The sequence below is a fragment of the Eschrichtius robustus genome, chromosome X (assembly GCF_028021215.1).
Source record: "Eschrichtius robustus isolate mEscRob2 chromosome X, mEscRob2.pri, whole genome shotgun sequence".
Classification (NCBI taxonomy): domain Eukaryota; kingdom Metazoa; phylum Chordata; class Mammalia; order Artiodactyla; family Eschrichtiidae; genus Eschrichtius; species Eschrichtius robustus.
The window spans coordinates 134,119,514-134,135,508 of record NC_090845.1 but is presented as its reverse complement, the minus strand read 5'-3'; the positions used below and the strand labels follow the sequence as shown (position 1 = coordinate 134,135,508).

The window sequence follows — 15,995 nt, the reverse complement described above, 5'->3', positions numbered from 1 at the left end:
CAATAAAAAACGAAGGATTGATATACACACAACAACCTGGATGAACTTCAAAATCATTATACTAAGAGGCCAGGCAAGAAGAGTGCATACTGCACGATTCCATTTACACAGAATTCTAGAAAAGGCAAACTAATGTGTACTGATAGAAATGGCAGTGGTTGTGGGGACGGGGTGGGGGGGAGGAAGGGGCAGGAAGGAGGGAGCACCCGGGGGACAAGGCAACTTTGCAGGGTGATGGGCATATGTTTACTGTCTTCATTGCTGTGATGGTTTTACAGGTGGAAAGCCGTCAAAACTCATCCAATTGTACAATTTAAATATGTGCAGTTTCTTGTACACCAATTATACGTCTATAAGGCTGTCAAGAAAGATGAAGAATCAGCAACCTTCAAATCCTGGAGGGCCCCTGTGTTGTGAAGTCATGCACACACTGAGGCTAGCATAAGAGAAAACCATCTAAGTTTTCCAGATATTTGTCATAACTCCCAGGGCAAGTGGGAGTTCCCCAAAGTGTTACTTGAGGCTGCTCATGTCAAAGCATCATGAGTGGTGGGCTGCTGCCATTCATTCCCATAGGTGAACACCCAATGCGCGTCAGAACTGTCTAGATGACTCTACTGTCTATACTTGGTGGTCATCCATGTGTAAATTCACACACTCCAGCAGTTACCATCTGCGTCAACTTTTCTCCTCCTTGATCTTAGAATAATTCTTTCATGTTTTAAAAAAAATTCCTCCTCCTCAGGAACCAGCTAGACACCAAACTTCTTCACCTGGCATCCCTGGCTCTCTGCCCTCTGGTTCTAATGACCTTTTACCCTATGACTGCCCTACAGAAAGCCCTCCGCCCTTCTAGGGTTCCTGAAAGCACCACACGCTCCCCGTGCTTTACCCACTGGAAGCCCCTCGACCTCTGCTTCCTGTCCTGGGAGTTCGCCTGCTACTTAGTCCTACCCTGACCTCCAGAGACGGCGTGTCACCCCTCGTTACCTAACCAGGCGTAGACTTAGCAGCCCCAACTGAAAGCCACTGTGTCCCACCGCTGAGGAAGGGAGTGAAGAGGCGGGGTCCTGGCAGCTTCACAAAGCAGAGCAAGTCTTGCAGGCAATCTAAGCAAAGGTTCTAAGACACCATCCATGCTGTTTCAGGGTGGCTGCCCTTGGTCCCCGTGCAGCTCCACTTCAAGGGTTCCCGCCTTCCCTTTGCAGGGGCCAAGGGGCGCCCAGACACGCTCTCTCGGCTTCCCCCCACGTCTAGGTCAGCGGCCTTTCCTGAGACCTTTCACCCAACTGCTAGCCGTTACTTCAAACCGCAGTAGATGCCGTCTCCACCAGAGGGTGCCGTTCAAGGCCAACACCCAGACCTTCCTTATTTGTCTGCACCCAAAGTAAATGAATTCAGTTGGGACAGTTTACCAGTTACGTGAAGATACTGCCACGGCACTTAAACAGCTCTTGAAAAGTGTCCAAAGTTTCAAAGGGCAAATGATGTGCTATGGGCTGGTCCAGCGTCTTGCAAGTTCATCTCTGGAGTGGAAGCCCAGTCCAGAAGTGTGAAGGGACGCTGTGGTGGTGGTGGTGGTGGGGCCTGGAAAGCAGACAGGACATCCCCCAAGAGTCTCAGCTTTTATACTCCAGTCGTCGTCAGAAAGCAAGTGTGGGCCACCATCGCAGTCCCCCACCCTGCCTGGTGGGAGCCAGATTTCAAGGCACTGTAGAGGGAAAAATGTAAGCATCCTCTCCAGACACTCTCTGGCTGATTCCACGCGACACCCGTTCAGTTTCTGTTGCACATCTGATTGATAACCACATCTAAAAGAAAATGATACTCAAAACTGCATCAGAGTGAACATCTAATGATCAGGAGTGAGGTTAGATGGAGAATTAACAAACCAAAGATGCATTACTATTATAAATGTCATGTATCTGGGTAAGCATTTGGCGACCTTGGAGCCTTTCAGGGCACTCTGAGACCGGAGTGCAGGTGCCTGGCATCTTTCCTGGCAAGTCCACTTTCTGTTGAAAACACTGGACATCACGACCCCCGCCCCCAGTATCTAGTCATCTCTGGGTGGGTCCAAGGTGAAAAAAAGGCACTCATGTTAAAAATCGAGTTAGCTTATCCAGTAGAACCAATGCGATGATGCTATGCTGGGGAGATACAACTCTTCTTTATTAAAAGTTGGTTGCTGGCTGGCCCATGAGAGCGAAGCTGTTCACTTCCTAGAGCGATGGAAATGGACGGCAGTGCGCACGGATCTACGCTCTTACTGGGGCCTGTCACGTAGCAATTGTTGCCCCAATCCTGGGCAGCCCCGGCTGAACAAAAAAGAGGCCGGAGCCCAAGCACAAGGCCTCAGGCGCCGTCCCCTGCCCTGCGTGGGGACTGGTCTACCGAAGCCCTGCCGCCTGAGCAAGCATTGTGTGCACCTCATAGAAACACATGCTTCCCAGCTACCTTGGCATGGATTCCAAAGACACCGCTCCTAATACTTCTTTTTCTATCGGAAAACCCAAGGTTGCAGATACTTTCCACTGCCGCAAGGTAAGGCTGGAGCCGACTGTGGCCTAGAACCTGAGTTCAATGTGCTAAGGGGGCAACACTCATTTCACAAGTATTTACTAAGTGCCAAGCTCTGGGCTCAAAGACAACGTGACATGCAGAGCACAAGGAGGCTATGAGACAAGACCAAGTTACAACTCTGGAACTTTCCATAAGTCACAGGTGTGTACAGTCATTTTAATATATCTAGATAAAACTTCTCTATCTATATAAAACTCCTCGATCTCTCTCTCTGTCTCTCTCACTTCTGGAGTTGTCCTAGCAGTTGGAGCTCCAAGCGGCATGCGCAGAAGGAGCCCTGTATTTCCAGGCTTTCCCACACCCTCCTGATGGTGTCTGGCCCTCCCCTGTCTGGCAGGGAAAGTGCGCGCTTCTCAAAGGCCCAGTGGGGGGCCTCCATCACACCCACCTGCCCTCGGGCAGCCTGTGGCGGTGGTGAAGGGGGCTGGAAGGAGGTGGCGAGCCAACTGGGACGCCGGGCTGAGAACGGCAAGCGGCAGAACTCCTGGTCCCAGCTCTGGGGACAGAGTGAGCAGACAGGATGGAACCTGCCAGCAGCTGCCCCCCAGGCGGCACGAGGTCTCCCTGGAGAGTCTCCCACGGCCTGCAGTAAAGTGCCACTTGAAGGGTCCACCCCGTCCCTACGGGGCTAAGGCCGGGGGCAGGGAGTGAGAAGAGGGGCCAGCACACTAACTGGTGTCGGGCCTGGGGCGGCCCGGCCCCCTCTCTCCTGCCTGAGGCCTTCTCAGAGAGTTGGACAGATTCTTATTTAAGGAGTGATTACCTGACACTTCCATATGGCAAAAATCTCTATCTTTGACTTACATTACCCCTGAAGGCAAAAACATTCAAAGCAACTGAACCTCTAATATTTTAAGAAATGTCACGTGAAAGAGAGCTGAGGAGAGAGAGCCATTACTGGGCACACTCTGTGCAAATTCCTGACCCGGCCGCTTTCCTCCTGATTGGCACCAGCCACAAGGGACGGCTGCTGCAGGGGGAGCAGCTAACTTTGGAGCTTTAGGCACTGAGGGTGGGGAGAAGGGGCGGAGAGGCCAGTGCGGCCTTTGCAGGCAGGGTCTGAAGGCAGCAGGTGGGGTGAGCCCAGGGGCTCAGGGTGCGGGGAGGAGACCAAAGGCAGTAGGGCAGCTGGTGGCAGCTGGGAGGGACCAGAGCCAAAGGGCTCCTCTCTTGGGGCGGAGAAGCCGAGAGTCTCCAGGACTCACCTTCTCCGCAGGGCCCAGGCCAGCCATCCGGCGGAATCCCCCCGAGCTCCCAGAAGATGGGGTCTGGTGCTGCTCCTCCCAGAAGCAGGGTGTCCTGTGCCTTCCCGCCGAGGAGATGCCACTCTTCAGGGGCTGCCGACGCGGGCACGTGCAGTTGCCTGAGTCCTTTTTCAGACCATTTCTCGATGAATTTTAGGTGATGTCACAGTCCAGCCACAGCCTCGCTGTGGAGCCCACAAATTTTGAATGCCCTCAGGTCCCTCCCACTATTAAGCTATTACAGGATTAAAGTGCTTTTCGTGTCTTCTACCTGGAAACGCTAACAAGTCTTTGGGTGAAGTGAAGGCCCCCACGAGAGAAGATGGGCCACTCCTCCCTAATTCAAGGCATCCGCTCCCTCCCACCCACAGCACTCAGGCCCCAGGCACATGGGGCAAGAGCACTTTCAGCGGCTCCAGGGTGGAATACAAATGTGTGTGCACCTTGGCGGCACACACATGCCCGTGCGCACCGCACAGGAGCCGGCACGGGCGCAGGGGCCCGTCTGCCTGCGGCGCACTCGGTGCTTCAATTGCAGCATCATCAATGAGCAAAGGGAGGGGGATGAGGTGGGGAAGGTGGGCCTCATTTTAAAGCCAGCCCTCCCACGGTGCACCCCATCAGAAGGCGCTGGGGGCGGTGGCGTGGGCGGAGTCTGGACGGAGTTTCTCGTCCTCGGGGCAGGGCTCCGCAGTGGCTCTCCAGAGGGCCAGGCAGGCCGGCACCTTTTCTGAGTTGATCCCCTCCGAGAGCTTCCTTCCGCGGTGAGTTTTCGGCTTCCGGCCGAGCTGCGGTCTCCCTTTGGAAGCCTGGCCGCAGTGGCCGCAGGCGCCGGGCCGCAGGCTGCTGTGGGTGCGCCAGTGCTCCAGGAGGACGGAGCCGCTGCGGAATGCCCTCCTGCAGTCTTGACACTTGTAGGGTCTCTCCTCGCTGTGCACCACCTGGTGCTTGAAGAGGTTGGATCGCCGGCTGAAGGTCTTCCCGCACTCACTGCACTCATAGGGCTTCTCACCGCTGTGCACCCGCCGGTGCTGGCTGAGGCCCGAGCGCCCCCGGAAGGCCTTCCCACACTCCTTGCACTCGAATGGCTTCTCCCCACTGTGGATGCGCTGGTGGTGAATGAGCTGGGAGATGCCCTTGAAGGCTTTCGGGCACTGGCTGCACGTGTAGGGCTTCTCGCCGCTGTGTGTGCGCTGGTGCTCGATGAGGTTGGAGCTCCTGCTGAAGGCCTTGCTGCACACGCTGCACGTGTAGGGCCGCTCGCCACTGTGGATGCGCTGGTGCTCAAGGAGCGCGAAGCTGCGCCGGAAGAGTTTCCCGCACTCGCCGCACTCGTAGGGCTTCTCACCACTGTGGATGATCTGGTGCTTGATGAGGTTGGAGCTGCGCGTGAAAGTCTTCCCGCACTCGCCGCACGCATAGGGCTTCTCACCGCTGTGGATGCGCTGGTGCTCCAGGAGCGCGAAGCTGCGCCGGAAGAGTTTCCCGCACTCGCCACACTCATAGGGCTTCTCGCCACTGTGGATGATCCGGTGCTTGATGAGGTTGGAGCTCCGGCTGAAGGATTTCCCACACTGCTGACACAGGAACTGTTTCTCTGCGCCTTTGGAACCCTGCTGCCTTAGAACCAAATCCTGCCTACCTCTGCAGCTACTTCTCTGTATCTCTCTTTCCTCACCTGGGGAGCTGCCTTGGCCTTTCTCCCTGGGAGGGTCATCCCTGCTGAAACCTGTCTGTGGGCAATAAGCATGTTTCCATCTGTGCTCAAGTGTTTCCTCTGACCGCCCGGCTACCTGGCCCTTGTTGCCACCCTGAAGGTCAGCCCCTGCGAGTTCTTCTGGACAATTTTTCTGCTTTGAAATTATCGGTTTGCTCTTCATCCTGTCACCTGTAAAGACAGAGAGCACCAACTAGTGTCACCCCCTCCCTGGGTCTCTATTTAGGTTTGTTCTTCACCCCCACCCTTACTCCAAGGCTGAGAAGAGCTGAATCAGGAGTTGAGGACGAGGGAGAAGAAGCAAGATAACCGTCAGCAGACAGGAGGGCAAGAGGGGAGGAGACGGCAACAAGCTAGAAATATCAGAGCTGGTGTGAGACAGGGGACTCCATGACAGATTTCAATCTGCCACGAAAGAGAAGGTCCCACCCAAAGTGGCCATGCCACCCTCCATCAGCCGCTGCTCTTTGCCAATGGCTTAGGCAAGCCGACAAAGTGCCCCTCACTCACCTGCCTGCATCCCTGTGGTGGTCCCCATCCTGTGGACGTCTGCTACCCAGGGCCCCTCTCCTCGCTCTAGCCGGGAGACCAGGTGAGGCTTGGAGGATGAAAACCCTGTCCATGAAAAGGAAGCAGGTTAGTCACTCCTGGACTCAGTCCAGCATTAGTATCTTCAGGAACAGAGAATGAAGAACTTTCTAGAAAGTGCCACTGGGAAGGTCCAGAGAAACGGCAGAGTCCCTCTAAGGAAGCAAGGTGCTCTGAGTGTACAGGGGCCAGGCATGCACGGTGAATCTTAAGTAGGTGGTGATTCAGCCCAAGAGGATAATGATGTTATTATTTGGCCTGCAGGACGGGCTGGCTTGTGGGAAATGGGGGATCAGTGTGGAGACCCTGAAGGACAAACAGAGGGTTGGAGCAAGGCCCCAGGGAGTATCAAGAAGCAGACAGAGCTGAAGGGCTGCCTGTGCCCCGAAAGCCAAAGCCCCCTGTTTCACCATCAAACAGAGCAGATGTCTCTGTTCCTTATGCCAGACTCCACTGAGGAATCCACAACTTCCCTGGGGAACCCCAGATCTGCCTGATAAGGGTCAAAAACAACCAAGGGGAAGAAGCTAGTCTCCCTCTGTGGGGTTAGATGACTGAGGTGGAATCTGTAGAGTCTAAAAGGAGAAACAGAACAAAAGGATCCCCTGCAACCCCAAAGGCAGGGGCGCAGTGGGGGAGCATGCCCCAGCTCTTTCCCGATTTCTCCAAGTCCTGGGCCTCTATGTCCTGGGCTCTCTGTGGCTTGATGCAAGGAACAGATGCTTGTAAACCCTAGAACATGAAACGAATGTAAAGGCAACCTTGGTAAAAATGAAATAAGTATACATTAATGTATATAAATATTCAAGGCTAATTTGCATCTATCTTTTGGGTAGAAGAGATTTAGTTAACTCGTGATTTTATATCAAAATAAGTTTGACAGGGGCCCACGCATTTACCTAAAACACCTACAAGCCCAAACCATTTAGCTAAACACTGCGCTATTGAGGTAAAAGTTGGGCGTCAATGGATTACTGACCTGATGGGGAAATGCATGTATTCTTGGACTCACAGTAACCAACAAGCAAAGAAGCTCAGAAATAAACAGTTCAGACACAGGGTGGGAGCCTGGCTGTGTGTGAGGTCCTTACCCAGTGACACCAAGTGGTGGTAGTTCTCCAGCATCACTCGCTTGTAGAGCGTCCTTTGTCTGAGATCCAGAAGCTTCCATTCTGTCTTGGTGAAGTACACAGACACGTCCTCAAAAGATACTGGCACCTAAAACAACCCATTGCTGTGGCTTCAGGGGAATTCATCTCCGTGGGCCCCAGGATGAGCTGGCAGCAACTAAACATGGGGTGGGGGTGGGGCCCTGGAGAGCTCGGCAACAGCTGTGAGGATGGGACAGGAGGAAGCGGCAGAGAGAGGCTGCTGGGGGAGATGCCGCCCACAGTCAGGGAGCCCCACTCACCTTGCGTCTGGCCATCAGGAGCATGGCTGCCATTGCAGGGGCGCAGAGACGCTAATGTGCAGAGAGCCAGGTGTGAGCTGAGCCCATGAGCTGAGTGTGACCTCGTCCAGATAGGGTCCCAATCAGAGCTGCTGGGGGATAGGACTTCAGCATATCTTTTGGGGGGGGGGACACAATTCAACCCATAACACTTTCTCAAACTGAGCTTCTGTCCCCCCTCTTCACCAGACAAGGATTCCGTCTCCTCGTGCTGGGCCTGCCTAGCCAGGCTTTCAAGGGAGTGTGTTTCTTCTTTCCTTTTTCTCATTTCCTTCCTCTCTCAGCCCTCCTCCCACGTGGCCAGCGCCCCAATCCTGACTTTCTAGCCATCCCTGGAAGCCCCACTGCCACCCCCTTGCCCCCTGAGGTCGGGGTTCTTAAAGAAAAACTCCAGGGGGAGGGTGATGGCGGTGGGATGAATTGGGAGTTTGGGATTGAGATATATACACTACTATGTATAAAATAGAGAACTAATAAGAACCTGCTGTATAAAAAAATTAAATTAAATTAAATTTAAAAAAAAACAGCAAGAAAAACTCCAAACACGCATACCTCCTTCACCTGCAAACAGACTTGCTCTCAAGGAAAGAGAAAGACCAAGCTAGTGGGATGCAAGAGGGAGGGGCCCCCCATCGCTGGGGGAGGGGTAGCGTTCAGGCCGAGAGCTGCGGGCTGGGGGTGAATAAAGAGAGTAGCTGGCCAATGGCATGGCCCATACCCGGCCCTGAGATGGGCCCTAGCTGGGCGGTCATGGTGCTGAAAATTGGAGCCGGGTGGGGGGTGGGAGGGGCAGAAGGTGAGGCTTCCCGGGGCTCACGCTAAGGCAGGAAGAGCGTATCACCAACCAAGTGGACAGAACCAGATTTCTCCACGTCAGCCCTCAATGCCAGAAGACAGTGGGGCAAAAGAAAGTTTGCTCCAAGGATATGTCCACCCAACTGGCGGCCACAACATGGGAGTCGCGGCGGAGGAGCGGAGGAGACAGGCAGTGGCGGGGGGAGGGAGGGAGTGGGCGTCGCAGCCTGCTTTTTCCCCAGGAGAGAGGGCAAAGGGATGGGGTCCTCGAGGCAAGTTAAATCGCCCCAAATTCCCTTATCACCTGTGATGAGCCGTCAGCTAACACTGGCCCAGAATAAATAAATGAATGCGTGTCTGATGGAGAAGTTTATACTAATCAGAGAGAAAGAATCTCTTAAGGTCGAATGGACGCGAAAACCATTAGGTGAAGCCTGAGGGGGAAGGGTCGGCCATATGATGTCTTCCCCGTTTACTGCTGGTCACAAGAGAGGAAGCGAACCTAATGGTGGGACAGAAGTAGGATGTCCCCTTGGTGGGGATGCCCAGGGGGGCTCTTGCCAAAGCTTGACCTGATTCTAATGCAGCCTTGGGACCCAGCATCCAGTTTACAGAGCACCCTGGGGACAGAGGGACCAGTTAAAGGCACCACAAGGGGGGCGCCCGATCCAGAAGGTGGGCTGTTCCCTGGTCCCCTCTGCAAATCAGTGTCACGGGGGAAAGAGGAGGCTGGGTAGGGAGATTGTTCTGGACGAAAAGAGATTTAAGGGGCCAACAGCCAAGTGCAATGGGAGTCTTTGATGAGATGCTGACATGAACAAAAGAGGAGTCAAAGGCGTTGCGGAGAGTGGAGGGTGAGAGTGGGGCCACTGCTGCCCATGTGTTGGATGGATAGTGGCACCAGGTCATGGAAGAAAATGTCCTTTTCAAGAGACACATCGCACCATTTGGGGAGAAAAGGGCATGTGAAGTGACTTTAAAGTGCTTCAACAAATACAAAAGACAGAAGGAAAGAGAGGGAGGGAGGGAGGGAGGAAGCGAGAGAGCAAGAGCGAGAGCGAGAGCGAGAGCGAGAGAGAGAGAGAGAGAGAGAGAGAGAGAGAGAGAGAGAGAGTGAGAGAGGGAGCGCGAGGTGGGGGGGACCCAAGCAAATAAGGCAAGCTGGAGCTGGAGGCCACTGCTAACCCTGGGAGGTGGGTACCAGGCTTGGTTAGACTATTCTCTCTACCTGTCTGTTTGCTTGACAGTGTTCAGAATTAAAAGGGAAAATAGTGTAGTGGTCCCTCAGTAAGTAAACAGAGTTATTGCCTGACCCAGCAATTCCACTCCTGGGTATATGCTCAAAAGAATCGGAAACAGTGTTTGCACAAAAATGTCCACCCATGTGAATTACCTGCAGCACAATTCACAATCGCCCAAAGGTGGAAGCAACCCAAACGTCCATCAACAGAAGAGTAGATAGCAAACCATGGTCTAGACACACGATGGAATACTATTTGGCCACAAAGAGGGATGAAATGCTGATCCACGCTACCATGTGGATGAACCTAGTGTCACGATGCTAAGTGAAAAAAGCTAGACACAGGCACAACAGGCCACATACTGCATGATTCTATTTATATGATGTAATATAATATTTCACAAGAGCTTTCTTGACCTAGTTTTGAAGTTATGACTAGAAACTCTTTCTCCTTGGCCTTCGCAAGCAATTTGCTAAGCTTGCGAAGTTTCCCACCCCACCTACCTCCCATATCAAAGCCCCTCTCTCTGGGGCCACTAAACCCAGGCCCCAACCCCTCCTTATCGGGGTCTCACACTCCGTGGCCAGGTACCAGACAACTAGGGACAGCTCCTACGCACCGGAGCCTGTGAAACCATTCAAACTGGCCACTGCCCAGGGACCCCAAGGACACTAGCTACCCCTACCCAGGTGCGCCACCCCTCGTGGCAGCCATCCCTCCTTCTGCCTGTCATCTCTCCAGAGTGTCACTGTCCTGTGGCTCGCTATAAAAAAAAACCTTTAAATCTTATAAAACATATGACATGTCCAGAGAGTCCTAGGTAAATCCAGAGAGTCAGAGAGCAGATCTGGGTGCCAGGGGCTGGGATTGGGTGGGGGGGGGGTATTGACTGCTTCATGAGGACAGGGTCTCTTTTTGGGGTGATAAAAATATTTTGGAGGTCGACGGTGGTGATGGCTGCACAAAGTTGCAAATATACTTAGTGTCGCTGTCAAGTGGTCATCCTTTTGTCCACAGGCCAGACATGTTTCATTGGGACACACCCTCAGTCACAGGGGGACCTGCACCAGCTAAAGGTGTGGGGAGGGAAGAATACTGATAATAGCAAGGGTTTTCAGACTAGCATCAAATTGTTTTGAGACACATCACAAGCTTGTTTTTTCTCTATCACGACTGTACTGCCAGGTCACCATCCATTTTGAAAAATACAGAAAAGCTGAAAAGAAGCGGCGTTATTCTGTAATCCCCCATCCCAAGACACGCTGCAGTGCAAGCCCCCAAGAGAGAAGAAACGAGCTGTGCCTGCCGAGAGAAACGCCACGGACAGGGTTCGCCTGTAGACGGAGACCAGCGCTCAAGGTCAGCACCACGAGGCGCGTCGGAGGCACCAGCCAGCGACGTGCTCGCACACAGCAGTGTCTATCCTTGAGACCTAATGCCGCAAAGGCAGCATAATTTCAAATCCTGGAAAGAGACACGACAAGCCCTGTCCTCATAGACCCTAATGCCCCATCACCCCCGGGTGGTTAACGGGGAGACACTCCCAAGCAAGAATGGAAGGAAGGACATGGAAGGAGCTTGAGGAACTGGAGAGTGGCTTCTCCTGAGACCCTTTGACGTCGGTGGGCCTCCAGAGCGGAGGAGACGCTGCAGGATGATTCTAGACCCCGACGCTCAGATCTCCCTGAAGTAGGACACCGGGCACGCAGGTGAGGGTCCCTCAGATAGCAGCACTTGGGGCAAGAAGCTGGGAAGGCCCGGCGAGCCAGGGTAACTGGGTGCCCCTCCCACACCGGTCCGCCCCACGGAGGGGAGCAGACCCCCAGGCCGCTCGCTGAGCCCAGCCGAAGCAAAGCCGAGTATACGCGGAGCAGGCGGCGGGACGGGGAGAGCCTGAAACGACGTGGCCCCCAGAGGGAGAAGAAGCCAGTGGGCTTCAGCGTTGATGTCTCTGGAAGACCACAAGATGGGGCTATTTCCCCAGAAAAAGAAAACAGAAAACAAACAAACAAACAAACAACAACAGGAAAGGCATTCATCAACCCCACTTAGGCCGGATCAGGAATTGGGGCTTTCTCGTCCGCGAGGAGGGATAAGCAGGGCCACTAGGGTTGGGCTTCTTCCTTCCTGCTGCAACTTCCTCTGGTGTTTGGTAACTCAAGACCCCAACTGCCTCCTCTCGGCCCCACGCAGCATTCCCTGAGACCTGTGTCACCTGCCACCCACCTGGTGGAAAGGCCGGAGGCCCCAGGCCGTGGGGGGCCCAGCCTCAGCCCGGAGCAGAGATCCAGCCTGGGAGCTGCCCCAGGTCAGCCCAGGGCCATCCCTGCTGCCCGGCCAAGCAAAGCCCTCTGAGGAGCAACTCTGCAACCCGTGTCTCCAGGCCCTGCCCTTCCCGGGGCAGAGGCTGACCCGGACAGAAAGAGGCCACCTGCTGCCAGCCCTTCCTGGGGTGCCCATCTCCTGACCTTGCCCTCTTCTCTCCCTGCTCCGGCCACGCACCAGGCCACTCCTGCCTTTGCACGGGCTGTCCCCTCTGCCCAGAATGCTCTCTCACCTCCTTCAAGTTTTTCGGAAATGTTGCCTTCTAACCACACTACTTAAACTCGCAGCCCCACCGCTCACCTCCCTTCCCTTGCTCCATTTCTCCCCCGCGGCACTTATCACTGGTTAACGTACTCTGTAGTTCTTAATTTGAAACGTTTACTCTTTATTGCCTGTGTCCTGCCACTAAAATTGGACCCCCGAGCAGGGCTTTGCGGTTTTGTGCCCCGAGGATATATCTGCAGTGCCCGCAGCCCGGCCCGCAGGCGTGCTTCGCAGCTGTCTGTTGGACGGGAGGGCTGCCACAGCTGGCCCTGCATGGCAGCCCCGCACACTTTCCCGCTCGGCCAGCTCAGCTCTTGCCCTTGCGGTCCTTCCGTCCGGCCCCTGGCTTCCTCTTCTTGTACCTTCCCCTGGCGTGCTCGTCGCCGCCGACCCACCACACCACCGAGGGGCACAAACCCCCAACCCTGAGAGCCGCAGGCGCACGTCCGGGCACCCTCAGGGCCCATGCCTGCGGACGGTTCGCCAGGTGCCCCCGGGCAGGAGTGCCGCGACCTCACGCAGAGGCGCAAAATCCAAACTTACCGGGCAGCTTGGCGTCGGGATGCTCTCCTGCCAGCCCCAGAATCAGCGGCGAAACGCAGTCAGAGGAGAGAAACTGGGAAACACGGGCTGCCCTTCCCCGGCGGGCGAAGGGGGCGGCCCCGAGGGTCGGCCGGCAGCTCTCCGCGCTCGCGCTCGCCACCTCCTAGGGTGTCCCTCGGCCACCTGCCGAGAGCGGGCTCGCGGGCCTCTGGGCTGTCCTTCCCTCCTCCCCCTGCCCCAGCCTCCGGGCAGGCCCGAGGCCAAGGCCGCCGCCTCCGAGAAGCCCTCCGGGGCAGCGCCCCCGGGAGGCGGCGGGGCTCCTGGCTGGGTCTCGACCTCGCAGCTGGGCGCCGCTCGGGAGGCGCGTTCTGAGCGGCCGTCCGTCAGTCCAGCGCGGACGAGCGGGGCCGAGGCACGGGCGGGGCCGGGGCGGCGGCGGCGTGGGAACGGGGCGCGGGGGTGGGGTGGGGTGGGGGCACGGAGCATGCGCGGCGCGGCGGGAGGAAGGGACAGCCCGTGCCCGCCCCGGCGCGCCCCATGGGGGTTCTGGCCTGGCTCGCTGCGTACCCCGGGGCACTTCCGCTTTCAGTCTGGGCTGCTTCGAGGGCTCAGGGTCACAGTGGTCCGTCCACCCACCGCACTCCCCCAAGGGGACAGGGGAGGGGCAGTGTTGGCTGCGCACCTCCCACGGCTCAAACTCTGGGGCTTTACTTTACGTCCATCTATCCGTCCGTCCATCCATCTGGGACCCACGGGATCCCTGCGGGGTAGTCAGCACCAAGTGACCCAGCCATGGCACCCCAATAAGGGACCAGCCCACTTGAGTCAGGAGGGCAAAGATAAGAAAGTGAGGGCAGTGAGAGGGGATTCGGGGAAGAGCGGTGTGCAGACAGAAGGAGAAGGAGTAGTGAAGAGCTACTGGGTGCACTGGTCTTTCCCTTGGTCCCCCCATGTGACTGTCAAACGGGGCCACAGGGTAGGCATTGGGGTCTGCACCTTCCCACAGGACTGGGGTTGAAATCCAGGGCTGACTGTGCACATGCCTGCCGTTGATAGTGATGAGTTCCTCCCAAAGTTAGGAATGGGAAAAAGACTGTGGACGAAAAGCAACAAGGAAAAACAGCCGGATGGCGTGTTCTGTCCGTCCCCGCCCCGGCTGTTGGGAATTGAGCACAAGGTGGGTACCTTTCCTTACACAACCAGAGCTCAGGCATCTTCTTCTCTTCCAATGGGCCCTGGCCAGGAGAATGCAGGCCTGCAGTGAGAAGCCCTCCCCGTGCTGGTGCTCCCAGGACAGCAGCGGCCCACCCCTGGCTTAGGGGAGAAGCTGGCATCCCCACTCAGGGTGCTTCTGGCCTCAGGGAGCAGGGTTCTCAGGGGGCCAAACGCAGCACAGCTTCAGGGGCCCTCCCCTGGAGCAGAGTCAGGGAGGTCCCCTGTGGCCCTTGGTTGTGGGCTCTGATGCCCAATCTTGTCCTCTCGCCAGGAGTCTGGCTAGACAGGCCTGGTCCTGGGCTCTAGAGGTGTAATGGGGTGAATGATAGCCCTTCAGAAGGTATGTGCACGCCCTAGCTCCCAGAGCCTGTGAATGTGAGTTTTCCAGGAAAAAACTCTTTGTAGATGTGATGAAATTCAGAATCTCAACATGAGATCATTCTGGATGATCCAGGTGAGCCTTAAATCCAATGACAAGTGTTCTTATAAGAGACAGAAGAGGAGAGACACAGACACAGAGGAGAAGCCACTTGAAGACAAACGCAGAGACTGGAGGGGTGTGGCCACAAGCCCAGGGTAAGGCAGCTCCTGTGGCTTTGGGCAATTATTAGAGAGCCTTGGCATCCAACCTTCACGGAAGGAGGGAGTGAGGGCCTGAGGCTGGGAGGGGGGCTCTGGGAGCTTTCCATGATATCCTATTTCTGTCCCTAGCCCAAACCTCTCCTCCAAGCCCTTGCCCCTTATATCCAGCTGCCTTCTTGTCATCTCCACTTTGATGCTTCCAACTCAGATGTCCAAAATAGAACTCATGATTTTCTACACAGGCTGGTGCTCTTCCCGAGTCCTCAGCCACAGTGACTGGAACCCCCATACACCCATGTCACAGGCCAGAAATCAGAGACATGTCCCTCACTCACCTTCCACATCTGATCATCCACAGTGTTTGGTTAGTTCTCCACATGCTTTAGGTTTGTTATATCTGCCCTATCGGCTCAACTCTATGACACTGCCAGTACTATTGTTCAGGCCACCATCATCTCTCCCAGGACAACCCCAACTGCCCCTTGATAGACTTTCTGCATCCGCTCTGTGCCCCGCCCCCCCCATAATTCTTCCACAAGGAAGCAAGAGAAAACGCCTGAAAGTATGTGCTCATGTTACACACACACACACACACTCACACACACACACACACACACACGAGTGCACTTGCATCTCTGACTTCAAACTTTTCAGTGGGTTCCTAACTCTTAGGTAAAGACCAACCCCTTCTTGAGGCTCATGAGGACTACACGGCCTGTTCTCTAGCTTCAGTACATGGTGTTCTCTCTGTGTGTGTCTTTCTCTCTCGCTCTCCCTCCCTCCCTCTCTCCCTCTCTGCTCCAGCCACACTGGTCTTCTTTCAGTTTGATACTCACCGTGTTCCTTTCAGCCCCAGGACTGAAAATTTACACTTGCATTTCACTCAGCTGATGTGGAGCACACCTCCCACAAGAGGAGCAGAAGATGCCAGGTGTGCAGTCTCCCAGCTTCCCTCGCAGCCAGGGCGTGGGCACAGGACTGGGACCCATCAATCAGATGCGCCTGCTGCCAACTGAGTCGGGCCAGGGCTGGGAAGAGCAGGGGCCACATAGATCCCACTCGGGTGGTGGCGGGGGCAATCAGACCTGTTTCTCAAGAAGCAGTGGCACCCATGGTGGTCATGGCAGCACCCAAGTCCCACAGGGGTGGTGCAAACCACAGTGTCTGTGCTCGGTGGTGGGAGGGAGGGAGCCAAAGGGGTGCTTTCACCAACCCGGCAGCGTGGCATGCTTCGGAGCCTTGTTCCTCTCTGCAAAGCCTCCAGGCCTGGCTCTCCAGCCCTCCCCGAATGCTGATGGGACACCTGCCATCCTTCAGCTAATTCCCTTTGTGCTTCCATTGGCCAGTCTGCTTCTCTTGTGTGCTACTAAGAACCGTGATGGATAGGTTTCTGCAGACGTCATCTGATCTCCCACTGCATTATGTGCTCCCTACCCCAGGCTTAGGGA

At 55.6% G+C, this 15,995-nt stretch overlaps 1 protein-coding gene across 1 annotated transcript; it reads right to left on the bottom strand.

The window, feature by feature from the left end:
- Positions 1–4,391: 4,391 nt before the first annotated feature.
- ZFP92 (ZFP92 zinc finger protein) lies at positions 4,392–7,655 on the bottom strand. Its single transcript, XM_068534057.1, has 4 exons — positions 7,544–7,655; positions 7,224–7,350; positions 6,055–6,159; positions 4,392–5,715 (listed from the first exon to the last, which is right to left on the bottom strand). The coding sequence occupies exons 1-4, from the start codon at positions 7,574–7,576 to the stop codon at positions 4,448–4,450; spliced, it is 1,533 nt and encodes a 510-aa protein (XP_068390158.1). The 5' UTR covers positions 7,577–7,655; the 3' UTR covers positions 4,392–4,447.
- Positions 7,656–15,995: the final 8,340 nt, after the last annotated feature.

Coding starts and splice junctions, on each gene's coding strand:
- ZFP92 (XM_068534057.1), bottom strand. CDS start 7,576: ATGGCAGCCATGCTCCTGATGGCCAGACGCAAG. Junction 6,160..7,223: donor CCACCACTTGGTGTCACTGG/GTAAGGACCTCA, acceptor TTTCATGGACAG/GGTTTTCATCCTCCAAGCCT. Junction 5,716..6,054: donor CACCACAGGGATGCAGGCAG/GTGAGTGAGGGG, acceptor CTGTCTTTACAG/GTGACAGGATGAAGAGCAAA.